Source organism: Macadamia integrifolia, unplaced genomic scaffold (assembly GCF_013358625.1).
Source record: "Macadamia integrifolia cultivar HAES 741 unplaced genomic scaffold, SCU_Mint_v3 scaffold_210A, whole genome shotgun sequence".
Classification (NCBI taxonomy): Eukaryota; Viridiplantae; Streptophyta; class Magnoliopsida; order Proteales; family Proteaceae; genus Macadamia; species Macadamia integrifolia.
The window spans coordinates 212,271-228,150 of NW_024870643.1; the positions used below are offsets into that span (position 1 = coordinate 212,271).

The following is a 15,880-nucleotide window of genomic DNA, read 5'->3' on the forward strand; positions in this document are numbered from 1 at the left end:
AGAAATTAATAAGTCATCCAACAGCATCACTACACTCTTATATAACCCAAAAAATAACTTGGCTTAGATCTTTCATAAAGTGTCCACTAAAACATGCAACTCGTAACTTCTACATGATAGCCCATGCATGCATTCTCTTAGCACAGTAAAAACCTGAAGTAACTAGCATGTGATCATTGTACCAAATAAATAACCATCTTGTGGAGTATTTCAAAAATCGAATACCTTGTGTGATACCCAAGAAAACGGCAAGTGTACCGGACCCGCCTGGGAGATTGGTGAGGTGTCCCCACCAAGAGACGACAAGTACTAGGGGTTTGGGAGATCAGTGAGGGTGCACAAACTTTAGTCCCACATCACTTAGGGGGAGGTTGCTGAGCTAGTTGACAACCTCTAGCCTCCTTAACATGGCACAACACGTTTTAAAGCCTTGAGGCCCATGGGCCAAAGAGGACAATATTGTGCCAAGGTTAGGGGCCGGGGCGTAACACTTTGGACCCAAGAAACTAACCTTTACCTCTGCAAATGCCCCTTAGCCTTCACAATATTCTGCTTTCGAATAGTTTAGCTCTTATACATCATCCAACATATTGCTGCAAAGAATAACATGTCATAGGTCTATTGGTCCCCAGTCTTAAACTCACCAAGTCAACTCGGAACTTATATGAGTAGACTCAACCAATCTGATTTCAAGTAAAGTTGGACTCCCTAGCCGAGTTTTTTGACAAGTGGGATCTTCTGACTCAATCTAACTGACCACTTTCTCAGATTGACTTACAAGTCAATGTTGTTGTTCTACAAGCTTGAAAGAAAAGGGTAAAATAAGTTTAGAAGTAATTTGTAGGACTCGAACCGAAAAACAATTGCATAAACAAAATAACCTTTACTATCAAACCAAACAACCTTTCTTGTGTTTTATTACTGATATTTAAGTCTTAAACCATAAAATATGTATATATATATATGTATGGGCCCTATATGAATAATACCTTTTTCAAGACAGCTTTTGATATGGCATATAGATTCTCTCTCTCTCTCTCTCTCTCTCTCTCTCTCTATATATATATATATATATTAAATGAATCATTGTTAAGGATAGGATAAGTATGCCACCTCGTGTACGTGTGTACATGTACTACCAAGTACTACCTAGCCCTATACTACTTTCCGTATTTGAAAACCTTTGTACTACATATCTCCATTATAAAAGAAGGCGGCCTTTATCATATAAGAGAAGCCAAATCATTCTCTAATCTTTTACTTATCAATTTGGAATCAAAGCCCAGTACTTTGGGTATTTGATGCAGTTAGGCGTGGAAAATTTTGGGAGTAATTGGGTGATTTTTGTTTCCTTAATTTTTAGTGTAGGGTGTGATAAATTTAGTAGGAGATTTTATTTCAATTGCTATTTAGGGTAGTTTCTAATTTAGTTTCCAATTTTACACTTTGCTTCCCTTTATACTGATGTAACCCAATGAAGAATTCAGAATTTTGAAGAATTAGAACTTGATGATTTTTTTTGTGTGAGAACCATGAATATGGCTGCCGGTGATTCTTTTCTTCTCCCTTTCTAATAATTTCTCTCTGCCTCTTATTTTCCCTTCTCTTCTTCTTCCTTATATTCTTCATCTTCCTCTGTTATTCTTCTTCTTCTTCCTTTCTCTGGTTTGTTTCCCTACCCTGTTTCTGGCGATCGTTGCTGTCTCCTTGAAGCTGATCAATCTCCCTCATGCATGGGTTTTTTGGACTGAGATTTTGAGTGAAGGTAACTCTCTCCTAGGCAATACAAATCCTAGGTCATCTCCTTCAAGGCTTGGTTCTGTTGTGAAGAAATTCAACCCAGAATCAGATCTGAGCTCTTGCCATCGCAATATCCAGTTGCAGGTTCGAAGACCCCATCTAATCTGGAATATCGAGAGCCCCTAGTGCTGCCAACACAGCTTCCTTGTGCTGCGATTCTCCATTCCAGGCCCTAGGTCGATCCAAGCTGGTGTGGAAGAGTTCCAGTAAAACCGTAGCTGTCACCCTTTTCTGGTTGTCGTGAGCTTGAAGAACACCACTTAAGCTAGGTTTATTTCCTTATTCCTGTTAAATCCCAGAATTGCCCCTATCTTTTGTTTCTATTTCCCACTTTCTTTTATTTCTAAATCTACCCCTACCTAACTAGTACGTTGCTTCTTCCTTTGATATTTTCTCTTCTATTGAAGTAATCATCTATTTACCAGATTGCCCTTTGTTAGGAATTTGATGTGATTTACAGGATCGCCATTATATTGATTTTTTGAGTTAATTCACCCCTAAATGGGTCCATAAGCAAACCGTTTTCTGATTTTAGAAACCTGGTTCGCATCACATAAAGAACCCTCCTTACGTGAAAACCACTTCAAAATAACTCTAATTGACTTCCAAAACCTCAAAAAATATTCAAGTCTCTTTTATCTTTCACCTATTTTTCTATTTTAAAAAATTCAAAATATAGATTAAAAATCCTGAAATTCCCAGAAATTCCTAGAATTCCCTAAAATACCCAAAGTTTAGATGCTTTCTCAGAAAGCGCCTTTTCAAGATTCCAAGAGACTTTGTATTTGCATAGAGTCCCAAAGATTCTACCAGGCTTGTGCTTCTAAGCTGACAAGATCCCCATGACCTAGTTAGGAGTCAAGGATAGGTATCCTTTTCTCCTTTCCATTCAATTGTTAGTATAATTTTAAAATAAATTAGTCTTAAATTATTGTAAATTAATTAGATTAATTATTAGATTCTTGTGAATATTGTGGATGTACACGCTCGTTTAAAATGGCTTAATTAATTGATTAAAGTTAATTTAGTTTACTTTTCAGTCAAAAGCATGATATTTAGTAGGCTGACATTTCATTCATACATGTAAATTGTTAGATAGCTTGAGGCTTAGGAAGACTGGTTTTTGCTGGGCGGACCTTGCCAGAAAAAAAGCTTTTTACCGGGCAGACCGGGTGCCACACCTTCCTGGGTCCATACTCGACACCAATTCAGACTCTATTAGCCAAACCACAGCATTATGGAGTGAACCTCCCCTGAAAAGGAGAGAAATTTCGGGTCCTAGACCCCGATCTAGGTGGTGACACAAAAACCATGATCCCCCTTTCCTAAGGAAAGGGAGAACGGAGAGCCAAAGTAAACCCTAAATGCCTAGGATCTGTGTGTCCACAATAGGTACTTAAATGGTTGTTGCATGAGGGATTCGAACAAGACAATCAGTATGACATACTTAAGCCTGACTAATCAAATAGATTGATAACATAGAGCAGAAATAGAGCAGAAAGCTATGAATAACTCATACCTGCTGCAGTTGAATGTCCCTAAGAGATGGCTTAGAGTACATAGGAGAAGTCCCAGCACCAGTCCAGGGGGGTGTGCTTTTCTCTCCATTAGACATTGGTGATGCATGAGCAGAACCAACAGGTATTGGGCTAGATATCGTACCCTCTGGCAAAAACAGACCCAATCGGATTTGTCCACCACTTCTTCCATTTACAATATCTTCAGCCAGATCCTTAACCATCCTACTTGGCTGACATTTTTTTGTTCTGCTCTGCTCATTCTGGATCTCATGGAGCGAAGTGGATCCGTTCAAAATCTGAGCCCCACCCCATGCGGGGCCTTCACTTTTGGGGATTGGAAGCGAGCAAGCAGCATATCTAGGATCATCATCAAGGCCACCACTCAAGAACATCGAGAGACCACCTTTCTTTTTCTTCTTCTTAGATGTGGTTGGTAATGGGTCCTTGCCACTGAGGTTTTCAGGAATTTCTTTCTTCAGACTGCACAAAGAAGACTCTTCCCCAACCTGGCTGCCATCAGTCTCTTCAAAATTTGTATCAACCTCCTACAAAATTAAAATGCAAGAAAGTTAAGAATGTGGTGAGAACTTTTAAAAGAGGTAGTTCAGGATAAAAGGATGAATCAAATACATCCGGTATGTACCAAAACCTTACTAAGAAATATCAGGAGTCTAATAAGGTAGTTCTCACAGAAAAGGTAAAGAGGTAAACCCTTGTGTGAAGCAAGGTTTTACAACTCGGTATCATAGGACAGATCAGAAGCCTCTGATCCCAATCCAGCCTGATATATCGAAGGGGGAAGGTCAGTCATACTGGTGCCAGCCTATCTGCTCTATCTGACTCCAATACTTGAAACCAATATCAAAAGATGGTATTCATCAAATTTCTAGATTTTTATGGCTCTTTCCATGCTTTTCACAACTTGCAGAAGGAATATGATTTAACAGCTCATAAGGAAAGGAAAAAAAAAACACATTAACTTCAAACAAGTGGAAGCTCCAGATATGAGCAACTGATTGTTAAGGCCTGCAATGCTCTGCCTCGAAACACCATGAAACTTCAGTAGCTTAAGATTTTTGTCTTGCGTTTAAAAACTCATTAGTGTAGAATTACATTCTACTTGAATCTTGATGGAAAGGGGGATGACCAACCTTATGCTTGGGAGTATGAGCGATCTCAATGCTCAAGAAACCCTTTACAGGGACTGGTTCTGCACCACTTTCAGTGCTTCGAGAGGAAGCTTCCACCTCTTCCATTTTCTGTTTATTCTTCTTCCTCTGTTTTCTAGGTAGATCAACCTTCTTCCCTTTCCCATCCAGCAGGATAGAAGATGAAGCATTCTCTTGTGCCCCAACTGGGATACCAAGATCAGCAAGTGAATTTTCAAGAAACGGCTTTGTTCGGAGCTTTGCAATTTGCTGCTCATCGAGAAGATGACCATTAGACTGTTTTTTCTCAAGCATCTCAATCTGCTGCAACTTCTTCCGCAGATTTCGGACTGCTTTCAAGATAGCCGGATCAGTACCATCTTTATTCAGCTGAAAGCAGTCAGATCCTTGGTACACCTGATTTTTTGAGATGGGTTTCATTGAACTAGCACGTACCCTGAGGTATTCATTCTCATTATACTCCTCTTCACTGTTGATGATGGCAGGAAAAGTAGCTGTTGGTGTTGGCAGCCGACGGTAACTCCATGGCTCAGAGGACCTTGAATCTAATAGTTTCTCTAGACTAGCTAGAATATCAAGCGATGCACTCGCAATAGCCAGTGTAGAGACTGTAAATATGTAGTCGAGGTTACGAATGGTCATCTCCTGCAAAAAGAGTGGTTACCTTCATAAGCTTGTGAGTTAGAAAAGGGAAACTGGTATACAAAATAATTGAAGAACATTTTTCAAAGAAAGAGTATACAACACTATCTACCGTGTTCAACTGGGACCGAAGGACCACTTCTGATCTGGTCGCCTAAATGATTCATAAAATGAAGTAACTATAATACTGGAAGATAGTTTATAAAAGAATTCAGTGATCTGGTGCCTCCAATTTGATGTCATGCATTGGGTGTTCATTCAGCACTGATACAACAGCGAATTTCAGAGTCATGCATGTGTACCACATGGATATAGAACAGGCAGGGATTTTTGCCTTCCTTCAGTCATAATACAAGAACCCCCTGAAATCTCAATCTCACGCGTTCTTAAAGAAAATTGTCGCAACAAATACAGGCCTTTGATCCCCACAGACAGCCAACATCGCAATAGTTTAAAGTTTAAACATTGCTAACTGAAGTTAGAAAATTAATTTGAGATAGCGAAGGAGTCCTGAAACTAAGCCCCCACAATTCTTTAAGGATATTTTTTAATGAATCACTTGTAAGGATATCCAAGGAAATTTGTAGTCATTGTCAGAGATTGTCTAAAATTACCTCACAATGCTTCTTCAGATCATCTGCCCCCAAAGCATCAGCAATTTCAAGCAGCTGTATAGCATTTTTTGGCTCCACTAAAGACTGCACTGCTACCTTTTCACAAAGACTTTTTAAGCTAGGCACGCATCTGTTATCCAGGTAATCCTCCTGTACACTTGATGCTATATTTCTGCTTTCTTCCTTCATATCAGTGAACATAAAATGTTCATCTAACTCCTCTAATTCATCAGTAAGCTCTAATGTTGGCTCATGAGGTTTCTCCACCAATTTAGGCTGACAAAGGGGGTGATAAAGAGCACAGACAAATAACATATGTGTTTCACCAACTGAAACTGATGTAACCCTCTTCACACTGTGCAGCCGAGTTGTAACAGGAGGCTCATCCTTACTTTTCCTTCCATCCCACATATAAACATCACCTCTATCTGTAACTGCAGAGGCCCAGTACTTTCCCACGGATATACTGACCACATTTCTACCACTGATAGAATATAACTACATGAAGCAAACAAGAAAAATGAAAAAGTTCAGACATAATTGAAGAGTGATAGGAAAAGGACAGGCTACACCATAATTTCCAGTCGAAACAAACCTGTTGACATCTTTCTGGATTAGCAGAATTCCAATAAAACACTGAACCATCAGCTGTGAGAGCCATGCTATGCACCATCCCTGCGGCTATGGCAACCACTTTAGATCGTCCAAAATGATGGAACTTAACTGACCCACTGTTCCTACACTTGGCGATGTCCACTTTTCTTGGGTTGACTTGTCTATGTCCCCAAGTATGCACCTGGAAGCCATAATGATCCAAATCATCATGAAAGAATTGTCATTTTAACAGAGCAGAGTAGTAAGGGCATATCTATTCTAAATCGGACCAACCAAATTCTTCATTTAAGACCTGGGTCAACTTAAGCTGGAAAATCAATTTAAACAAATAGAACAAAAAGTACCCAATAGATCAATCATGGACTTGAGGAAATCAATGGATGCGCTTAATATATATATTTTTTACTATTTTTGTGGAAGAGAGGGAAGCGCGATTACATGTCACTTAAATGATTTTATAAATAAAAACTTCGAGAGGATAACAAAGCTTTGAATTGAAGATTCCATTATCAAACTATTGTAGCAAAAGCTAAGAGCAAAACGATTTATTGGAATACAATATATATATATATATATATATATATTTTTTTTTTCCAAGGAAAACATCATAAATATTATTAATTAAATCAAGGGAGAACGTTTCCCGCCCGGGGTCGTAGCCCCCATAAAATGACATCTCTGCCTCCTATTGATTGAACCGATAGGGGGGAGCTCATTGGCTCTCGCCCTGCCTTCCCTTAAATCAAACAAGCATCTGCAGAATGTTACCTCTCCATCTCCTGATACAATCGTATGATATTTTGATGTTGAAACTCCTATCACATGTTTGAGTTTCACTGATTCAACAACTCGAGGAGTGTAGTTTGAAGCAGAGTTGGATGTACCATAACCAAGTTGGCCCTCCTTGTTGCAGCCCCACGTGAAAACTTGACCAGATTCAGAAACCACAGCACTATGTTTGTTCGCAGCAGAGACAGCAATTACTTTTGGTTTGAGGGAACTCACTCGCCGTGGTGTTGGTTGGGTATCCACAGAAGTGTAACCAAGCTGACCTTCTGCAGGATATTATCAGGCAAAATTTAATTATCTGGCAGTCATAAAACATAGAGCGAGTCAAATTTATTCTCTTTTCCAAGACTTAATAACCAACAAACAGCACGAAGATAGAACATATTTTTCTCCCATTCCTTTTGCCTGATTGATAACCAAAAGTGAACTTTGACCAGGTATTCAAGGGTTCTTCTGTAAGTACTAAGAGAACATTTAGTTTTATTAGAAAGTCCTGAAAGGTTCAGAAAAAAAATGGACCGTTATGACACAAAAAAATTTCTAAAATTTACCTCTATTGGATCCCCAAGTGAATACTTCCCCGCCTTCTGTTGCTATAACAGTGTGATGTTTAGCAGCTGCAACTGCCTTCACTCGGCGGGAACCAAAACCAAAAGAAACCTGCCGAGGAGTGATAACTGCAGCTTGACCGCTACAAACAATAACTAATTGTCAGCATCCCCAAAATGGAGGACAGATTGTCCCTCACCATTTTTGAGGTTTGAATTGCATTCCCAGGGATAATAGAGGCAGTATCAATAGGCAGTTCATAAATGTCAACCGCCGCGTCAACATAAATAATGTAAGATTACAAAATTGCATCCTTTAAGAAGTCAATCTTAAACAATTGGCGAGAGAGAGAGGGAGGAACTTGATTTCTTAAGCAGCCTATCTTAATTTTTTTCTTCTTCTTAATAGCAAGACGTAACGAGAATAAAGTATGAACCACTACCCACTTTAGACAAACCATTAAATTTCTTGTTGACAGCTTCAGTGATGTCATTAGATTTTGTTGACAACTCTCGGACCAACCTTTCTCAAGCGACACTAATGATTGCTAGCAGCCTAGCAGTCTAATTTAATCTTTCACAAGGCAGCCAATAACACAAGAAGGAAGAGCTGCCTACCCATAGTCTCCTGTTACAGAATAGCATTACTACTTGCTTAGTTGCTTAGGTCTAAAAGGCTTCCACACCAATCATCATCTCACCACTGAAGCATGTTGCTTCACCTGCATGGTCTGAGACTTGATTTGTACTGGCTAAAGGGGAAGGGGAAATCCCTTTGGACGGTTGGGATTTCATTTGGATTGTTTTTAGTGTTGCATTATCTGGACGAAGAACATGCCAGGGAAGCTAAGAGACATTCAAATTTTGGCCAACAAGGATAATCTACAAGATGTTCAGATTTTGAACATTCAATTTACCTATGGATATCAAAGTCAGGGTGTCCAAGCCGACCTCCCCTTCCAAATCCCCAAGTGTACAGTTCTCCATGAGCACCAACTGCTACGCTGTGGAACTTTGCAGCAGATATCAATTTGATAGAAGAGCCTTGAAGTGAATCAATTTTACACGGAAACTTCTGAATGTGTGCATTCCCAGTTCCCAGTTGATAGTTAGCACCACTTCCCCAGCTAAAGACTTCTGTCACAGCTAAAACAACAAGAAAGATCACTCAGGACATCAGTAAGCTCAGTCTGTGCTATACAACTTGCCCAAACCAGAATTAGATTCAAGAGTAGACATTGTGACCACTGACACTACAGTGGCATACCTGCTTTATGTACATTTCCAACAGCCTGCATCACAGGCCCAGAGAGGAGATCGACAGGTGTTCGACATTTGGAGTCTTCCAATGTAAGAGAAGCACCAGATTGAAGAAGAACACTTGCCACAGCAAGATGACCAAAATGGAGAGCCCTATGTAGGCTACTCCATCCCGATTCCCCATCCTAAAAGAAAAAAAGGAAAGGGTTATGCATAACGAGAATAGATACGGCTGCAAAGACTAATGACAACAAAATATGACAATGGGTAATATTTCAGAAAAACAAAATTCCAAAAGTTCCCAAAATATGAGAACTGACACTAGTTCATTTCCAAATTCAGTACAAGATTGCAGTCATTGCACAAAGTACTCCCCTCGCTATTCTTATCAAGGCATTTATAACCTGTTTCTTAAATGCATTTTAGTAATTTATTTTACTCTGACCTACATAAGTCTCTCAAGAACTATGTATTTATGTAATAATCCAAGACATTCATTGTTATGCATTCCCTCATTAAAATTGAATTATCACAAGGAATGATTTGGCAGAGATGCTTCAGAAGAATTTCCAAGTAGAATGCTTCGAAAAATGACCTGTTAAAATGGTTGGGTCCAGTCAATCTAGTTTGACAGCCTGATCCCATTTGCCCAATGACATCAATAGTATACACATTACATATAAATAGTACAAAACAGATTACTGCCACTGTGCCACAGGCTTCTAGAGTGACTAGAATGCTGTTCTGAAAAGGAGAATCGATGGAAATTTTCAAAGAGGTTCCTGCACTACAGTGTGACCTGTAACTTGAAAAGAGGCGCAGGAATTGGGGGGTGGGGAGAAGAAAAAATAGGAACATATGTAGGTAAGTCACCTACTGCAGAGAAGGCCCACGATCTCCAGCCTTGGCATCTGATGTAAGGCTAGGCAGGAACTACCCAACCCCATTAAGGATCTCACAAGTTCAAATCTAAAATCAGATTTCGATCAAAAGTCCAAATCTGGCTGAAATAGGAGGAAGCATGTGGTTGCTGTAGGGAACTTTGATGGAGCTCAACTTCTGGTTGAGTGCTTCTCCTGTGGTGCTGATCAAACCCTCCAAAGGGTTTTGTAATGTGATCTCAGGTTTGGGAGATTTGAGAAGAGGTTCCCAATTAGGAAACTAATGTTGGTCTTCAAGAACAGCAGCTAGAGGGCTCCAATGGCCACCAAGCTTGGATCGGGTGGTCCTCTTGGGAGGCTAGAATAAAGCCTCAAAAGGTTTGGTTGATCAGTATTCAGGTGTGGAAGATGTGTCCAAATCAATGGAGCTTCAAACCCCTGACAATGGCTGCAATCGATTCTGATCTCCTTGGCCGTGCTTGAACTGATCTGTCGGCTGTACTTCAGGTCTCAAATAACTCTCAAACTCTCTCTCTCTCTCTCACAAAGGCTAAGAGAGAGAGAGAGAGAGAGAGAGAGAGAGAGAGAGAGAGAGAAGGGGGAAGAAGAAGGTTAGGTTTTGGGCATCTCACCCCTCAAGTTTAGGCATCTCACAGAAAACAGCATAAACCACCTTCCATAAGCAAATATTCATTAACTTCACAAATTGATTACAACAGCTCCTTATAAAGGAGTGAGTTCAGCTTACAATTAGAAAGTAAATAAAAAAGAAAACTAAAATAAGAATGGAAACTAAGTAATTAAGCAACTAAATACTAACTTGTTCACTAAGAAACTAACAACTAACATTCCTAAAATTATTACTTGTCTTAAAAAAGACTCTAAACACCAAAAAAAGGTGACAAATCAATGAAGATAATGAGCTGTTACTGTTCACGTGAACAGTAACTTTCCTCTTTTACTTCCTCTAGCTATATCTTCATAATAAGACACGGCAAAAGTCCAATGCTGAGATCGGCAGCAAAGACTTTGGATTTTCTAGAGTCCCCAAATAGGAACTAAAATACTGCAGTGATGTGGAGCTGCTATGTTGGTTCAATTGCAAAGGTGGACCAGTAAAGGACAAAACTGGGGGCCAGCAAGGCTGGCTCAATGGGGGTAAACCAGGTCCAGACTTGGACAGAACTGACCAAAGTTTGGTCAGTTCGAGTCCTCCTTTTGACATCCCAGTCTACAACAGCATCCCACCAAGGTTTCTCTACTGCATCCCACAAAACTATGCTCCGTCACTCACAGATTCACAAGCTCATTATCTCAAGGCTAAATTATTTCTCAGATCAATGGTAGTGTGTAATCTTATTTATAACTTCATGGAAATAAGAAAAATAGGAAACCCCGATGTATAGTAGCGAGAATCCCTTACAACTCAAGTCTCTCTTCAAAATAGAAGCTATTCTAGAACATTACAAAATGAAAACCAAATAAATCCCGTATAGGACTTTCCAAATATTTGGGCTTATAGAATTGGCTCATTATAATAGTAAACCCAAAAAACTAAAGCCATGGCCCATAGAACCCATTAGGCACCCTAAGCCTATTAATCCATTCTTGGTTCTGTTTAATGGCCTATTTTACTTCTAGATTTTTTGTTCTTTCGAACTATATCAAGGGCAAACCAAAATAAGGTAACATTTTCTAAATACACCTATGAAGGTGTCATTCAGACAATCCCTTCTTTAATATAAAAAAGACCAAATTTCTCTTCACCCATGTGGATTTGAGCCTCTCATTGGAGCTAGGGAAGGGTAGCTTCGATCTCATACAATAGGGGGGTGGGAGTTAATGATGAACCTAGAGTCCAATCATACCATCACATCATCATTGGTGAAGAGATTTTCTCTTCTCCAAAGGTGAAGGAAAACTAAATCCATATCAATATATTTAAAGGTAAAACTCACAAAGTGAGATTCAACAAATGAATAAAATATATGTTAAGTAATGGGGCCTAAATGATTTGTTGTTGTCACTTGAAACAGAAAACTAAGGGATCTATTCAAATAATAAAAGATATGAAAGGAATAAATGACCAACACACCCTTGTATCAGGATCAGCACCAGCTGCAAGTAGGCTCCTCACAATGGGAATGTGATTTCTCCAGGTTGCAATGTGAAGAGGAGTAAGGCCAAACATATTCCTTGAATTGATATTCCCCCCATTCTTTTTCAGAAGTGCCAAAGCTGAATCTACTTCAGATAGTGAACCTTCCTGCGTAACAAACCATAGATCTTTTTGGGATCCACTAGAGGACAATTTGCGCATAGGTGTCTGTTGACTCTGCTTCCGAACTAGATGTGATGGTGAAGCCTCCATTAATATAGTTTGCAAATACTATAAATGCTCTCTGATTACCGACTTTATAACCTACTTGTTTCAACCTCACTACCTGCAATGTAATTTTCTTTTATTATTTTTTTTTTTTTAGCTTAAAATTTTCCTACATCAGAAATTGAGAGCCACATCCTCAATGACCTAGTGAGCTCTGTCCCTTCAAAAGTTAACATGTTCTGGAATCCATCCCATCAGATGTCAAAATCCATATGTTGCTTAAATGCTAGACCACCATCATCATCCCCATTATTATTGTACACACAAACCAGCTGTAGGAGCCATTCAGAAACCCCCATCACAGATCCTGATACATGTATAACTCTTTGAGATGCAAGGGAAGCTACACACAACATCCAAAATTCTTTTGTCAGTATGTTATTCCCCCAGATGTTCAGAAAATTAATCTATGATAATAGATGAACATATTGATGAAATACCTAAACAGAATAGTGACACTGTATACAGAAAGAATGATTGAGAAAGTAAAACCTTGATTGCACCTTGAGAAACTTACAAAACACTGATTGAAGCCTAGGTTCAGTGCATAGATTCAATTCCCAGACAAATAAGACTTGAAAAGATCCAAAAGCTAAGTCTCCATATGCTCATCCCAGGTTTAACGGTTAGTGGAGATGCAACTGATAAATATACACTAGTGCCTACTGGGGAATTATAGTAATCATTTAAAGTAAACCATGACTGTAGAGATTTTAATACAGCAGGTACAGTTAGTGCAGAGATTTCAGCACTCAACGTGAACAAACAAGCCAAGATATGTACAACACAATGTGATGATGGATTTACAAAATCAACATAATGGATATCTGAGCACACTAAAATAGTTCTCCAAACAGGGAGCCAAAAGAAATATAACTTATAGGCTATGTTATATTTTATAAACTGAGATTGGCAAAACCAAAGTAGTTATAAATTCATATTTCTGTACTCAATTTTCTCTGTAAGATATCACATGAGTTCTCCAGAACTGGGAGTGTAGGTCCATGATGAACATAAAATTAAGAACACTAATTAATATTCTACAAGAATTACAGTACCAAAGAAATCCCAAATGCTGATAGAAATGGAACTAAACTCAGGTCTTCAAGCATTTAAAATGGAAATCTTGCCAAAAAGAAATGGCACCCTGTGGACAACATTTACAATTTTAAAATGAAAACTCGACAATTGCATTTCATGAAGAAAAATTTAAGGCTCCATTTGGTTGCAAGGGAAATTTAAAGGGAAGGGAAGTGAAATTTTCATACTTAAAAAGAAATACTTGTCATCATTACCCCATGTGATCCAATGTGACTGTATAAACTATTTAATTTTTTTCAACCATATTTAGTAATGATACATTTCACATGAAATTTTTATTTTACATATTATAGCAAAGGGTTTTGGATGCAAAGTGATGTAAAAATTTATAACTAAATATGGAATGATTTGAAGTTAATGTTATAAGTCACATGAGTGAGGTATGATTACAAACATTTCTTTTTTAAGTATGAAAATTTCACTTCCCTTTCCTTTAATTCCCATTGCAACCAAACATAGCCTCAGCACAAATGCAGAGTAACAAACAAACTCCTCACCACATTTTTTAATACCTTCAAGAGCTGATCCAAATACATGAACAGTACCTCAACACAGAGAACACCACGTATATCTCTTCCTTTGGATCCCAGGACTGCATTCCACCCATGAACCCTATACCCATCTGATCCATTGTCCCAGAATTCAAAGGCAATAAGGACAAAAATAGTTCAAACCAAGTAATTGTCAACAGAAACACAGGATATCACACCAACTCAGAATGACAATACTACATTATATCCAGAAAACCAGGAAATTAACTAATAACAAACCAAAAGGATCACATGTCACACAAAATCACAAATATTCAAAAATTTCTTGACCAAAGACAAATACACAACAGCAAATTAAGAAAGAGGAAAATCCCCAATAACAAATGGTAAAACATAGAAAACAGTTAAAATACAAAGCAAAGAATTGAGAGAAAGAAAAAAAAAAAAAAAAAAAAAAAAAGAACATCACCTGCAACACACTAGGGCGAAAGAGGAAACGACGATAGAAGAATACAAAAGAGAAAGAGAAAAAGGTTATGAGCTTAGCTTTCTCTCATTTTCTTCCCCTCTAAATCGGTTGTAACTGCGAAGTTCCGTGGAACAGAGTATCTAGCCGTGGAATATTCCCACCACAGTTCCGAACGAACATTTAGAGAGAGAGAGAGAGAGAGAGAGAGAGAGAACGAAGGAACTCTGAACTCCGTAACTAGGAGTTGCTCTCTCTTTGTTCATCCAATGTCGACGTGGCACGCTATCGAGCGGAAGGATGACGTGTTACAAAGATTTGAAATACGGAACCTCGGTAGTGTCATATAGTCTGCTCGATGGAACCCATAAAGGACGAATCTATCCTTGTAAAATTACAGAAGGACTATTTAGTGTCGAATAGAGGGCAAAACGGTCTTTTCGTTTGACGAGTATTAAATGAACATACACGTGGGCTACAGACCCAGAACACGTAACCGCTTAGCCGTTTGTCTCCAATTCGACCGTGTTTCATCATAAAAGGGTTGAAAATTAGATAGACGTCTTCTTCGATTAAGTGTCATTTACTGTTACTGAGAGGGGTGTAAATTAGTCGGTACCTGTCGGCTCAAATTGGGCTCCACAAATTTTAAATCTTACATTGTTATTATCTGTCTAGATAATCGGGCTCGCAGAGCAAGACATGATCACGTTCCATTCGATTGATCTGTATAGAGATCAAAACGTCATATAATCCCTATCCTGCTAGTTTTCTTATTCTTTTTCAATAATAATTATAAAGCAAAAGTTTTTTTGATCGACACCTCAGCTAATCATGGGACGAACCAAAAATATGTTAGGGACTAAATCTACTTGAAAGATTGGTGATGTATCTCCATTAAGAATATAATACATAATAAGGGTTTGGGAGATCAATCAGGGTATGTAAATTTTAGTCTCAAATTTTTTAGGAAAAGATTTATGAACTAATTAATAACAATATTGTATAAGCTTAATGGGCATAGGTGAAGTGACGACCAAGAATACCCCAAGGTTAATGGATCAGGGTGTTGCCCTAGTGAATGCAAGCAGCAGTGATGGTTTTTTTTTTTGGTTAAAACCCTCAACTTCTCTGGTTCGTTCTTCGAAGGAGAAATTTATTAATGATGAACCATTACAACCCCACCTGGTTCCACCATTTCAGTGGCGGAGGACAGGAAGGAACCTCAGTGTATGCCTCAACAGTAGAGACCGCAGTCGTCTTGAGGCGCATGTCAGGACAAATGTCTCTTTTTAACCCAGATGTACGAAAAGGTAATGTATGGGTTGAAATTGTCTGCAATTCCAATCTCATACAATTCCGTGAAATACCACCTTCAGGGGGTGACACGTGTATTGATACCAATGCAATGGTCCAGATCTGATTTAAATGTCACCTTCAGGGGGTGACACGTGTATGATTGGACACCAGCAAGGTTTGAAATAGAAGTCGGAGTCCTATTTTGGTTAATCCATTTACCTATGTCAGAAGAAGTCGATGCATTAGAGCATGACCTTCTTGAACTTTGGTAAACAGGAGGAGGAGTTTGTCGATTGAAC

At 38.7% G+C, this 15,880-nt stretch overlaps 2 protein-coding genes across 6 annotated transcripts in view; both read right to left on the reverse strand.

The window, feature by feature from the left end:
- LOC122071327 (15-cis-phytoene desaturase, chloroplastic/chromoplastic) overlaps positions 1-15,880 on the reverse strand; it is a 127,828-nt gene that overhangs the window by 29,007 nt on the left and 82,941 nt on the right. The window lies entirely within an intron of this gene.
- LOC122071323 lies at positions 1,524-14,526 on the reverse strand. Of its 4 annotated transcripts, XM_042635657.1 has the most exons (11): positions 14,286-14,526; positions 12,369-12,567; positions 11,934-12,282; positions 8,965-9,142; positions 8,615-8,843; positions 7,701-7,840; positions 7,129-7,415; positions 6,341-6,541; positions 5,746-6,243; positions 4,472-5,134; positions 1,524-3,865 (listed from the first exon to the last, which is right to left on the reverse strand). In XM_042635657.1, exons 3-11 carry the CDS (start codon positions 12,207-12,209, stop codon positions 3,314-3,316), a joined length of 3,024 nt encoding a protein of 1,007 aa, XP_042491591.1. In that variant the 5' UTR covers positions 12,210-12,282; positions 12,369-12,567; positions 14,286-14,526; the 3' UTR covers positions 1,524-3,313. The 4 variants fall into 4 exon arrangements, with proteins under 4 accessions (XP_042491591.1, XP_042491589.1, XP_042491590.1 ...); XM_042635655.1 differs by having other exon boundaries at positions 11,934-12,567; XM_042635656.1 differs by lacking the exon at positions 14,286-14,526 and adding an exon at positions 13,871-14,245 and having other exon boundaries at positions 11,934-12,567.

Bases quoted from the DNA above. Each gene is read 5' to 3' on its own strand.
- LOC122071323 (XM_042635657.1), bottom strand. From the start codon at position 12,209: ATGGAGGCTTCACCATCACATCTAGTTCGGAAGCAGAGTCAACAGACA. The intron at 6,542-7,128 runs GTAACATTCTGC...TATGGCTTCCAG, and splicing joins TTGTATCAGGAGATGGAGAG to GTGCATACTTGGGGACATAG. The intron at 3,866-4,471 runs GTTGGTCATCCC...TTAATTTTGTAG, and splicing joins CTCATACTCCCAAGCATAAG to GAGGTTGATACAAATTTTGA.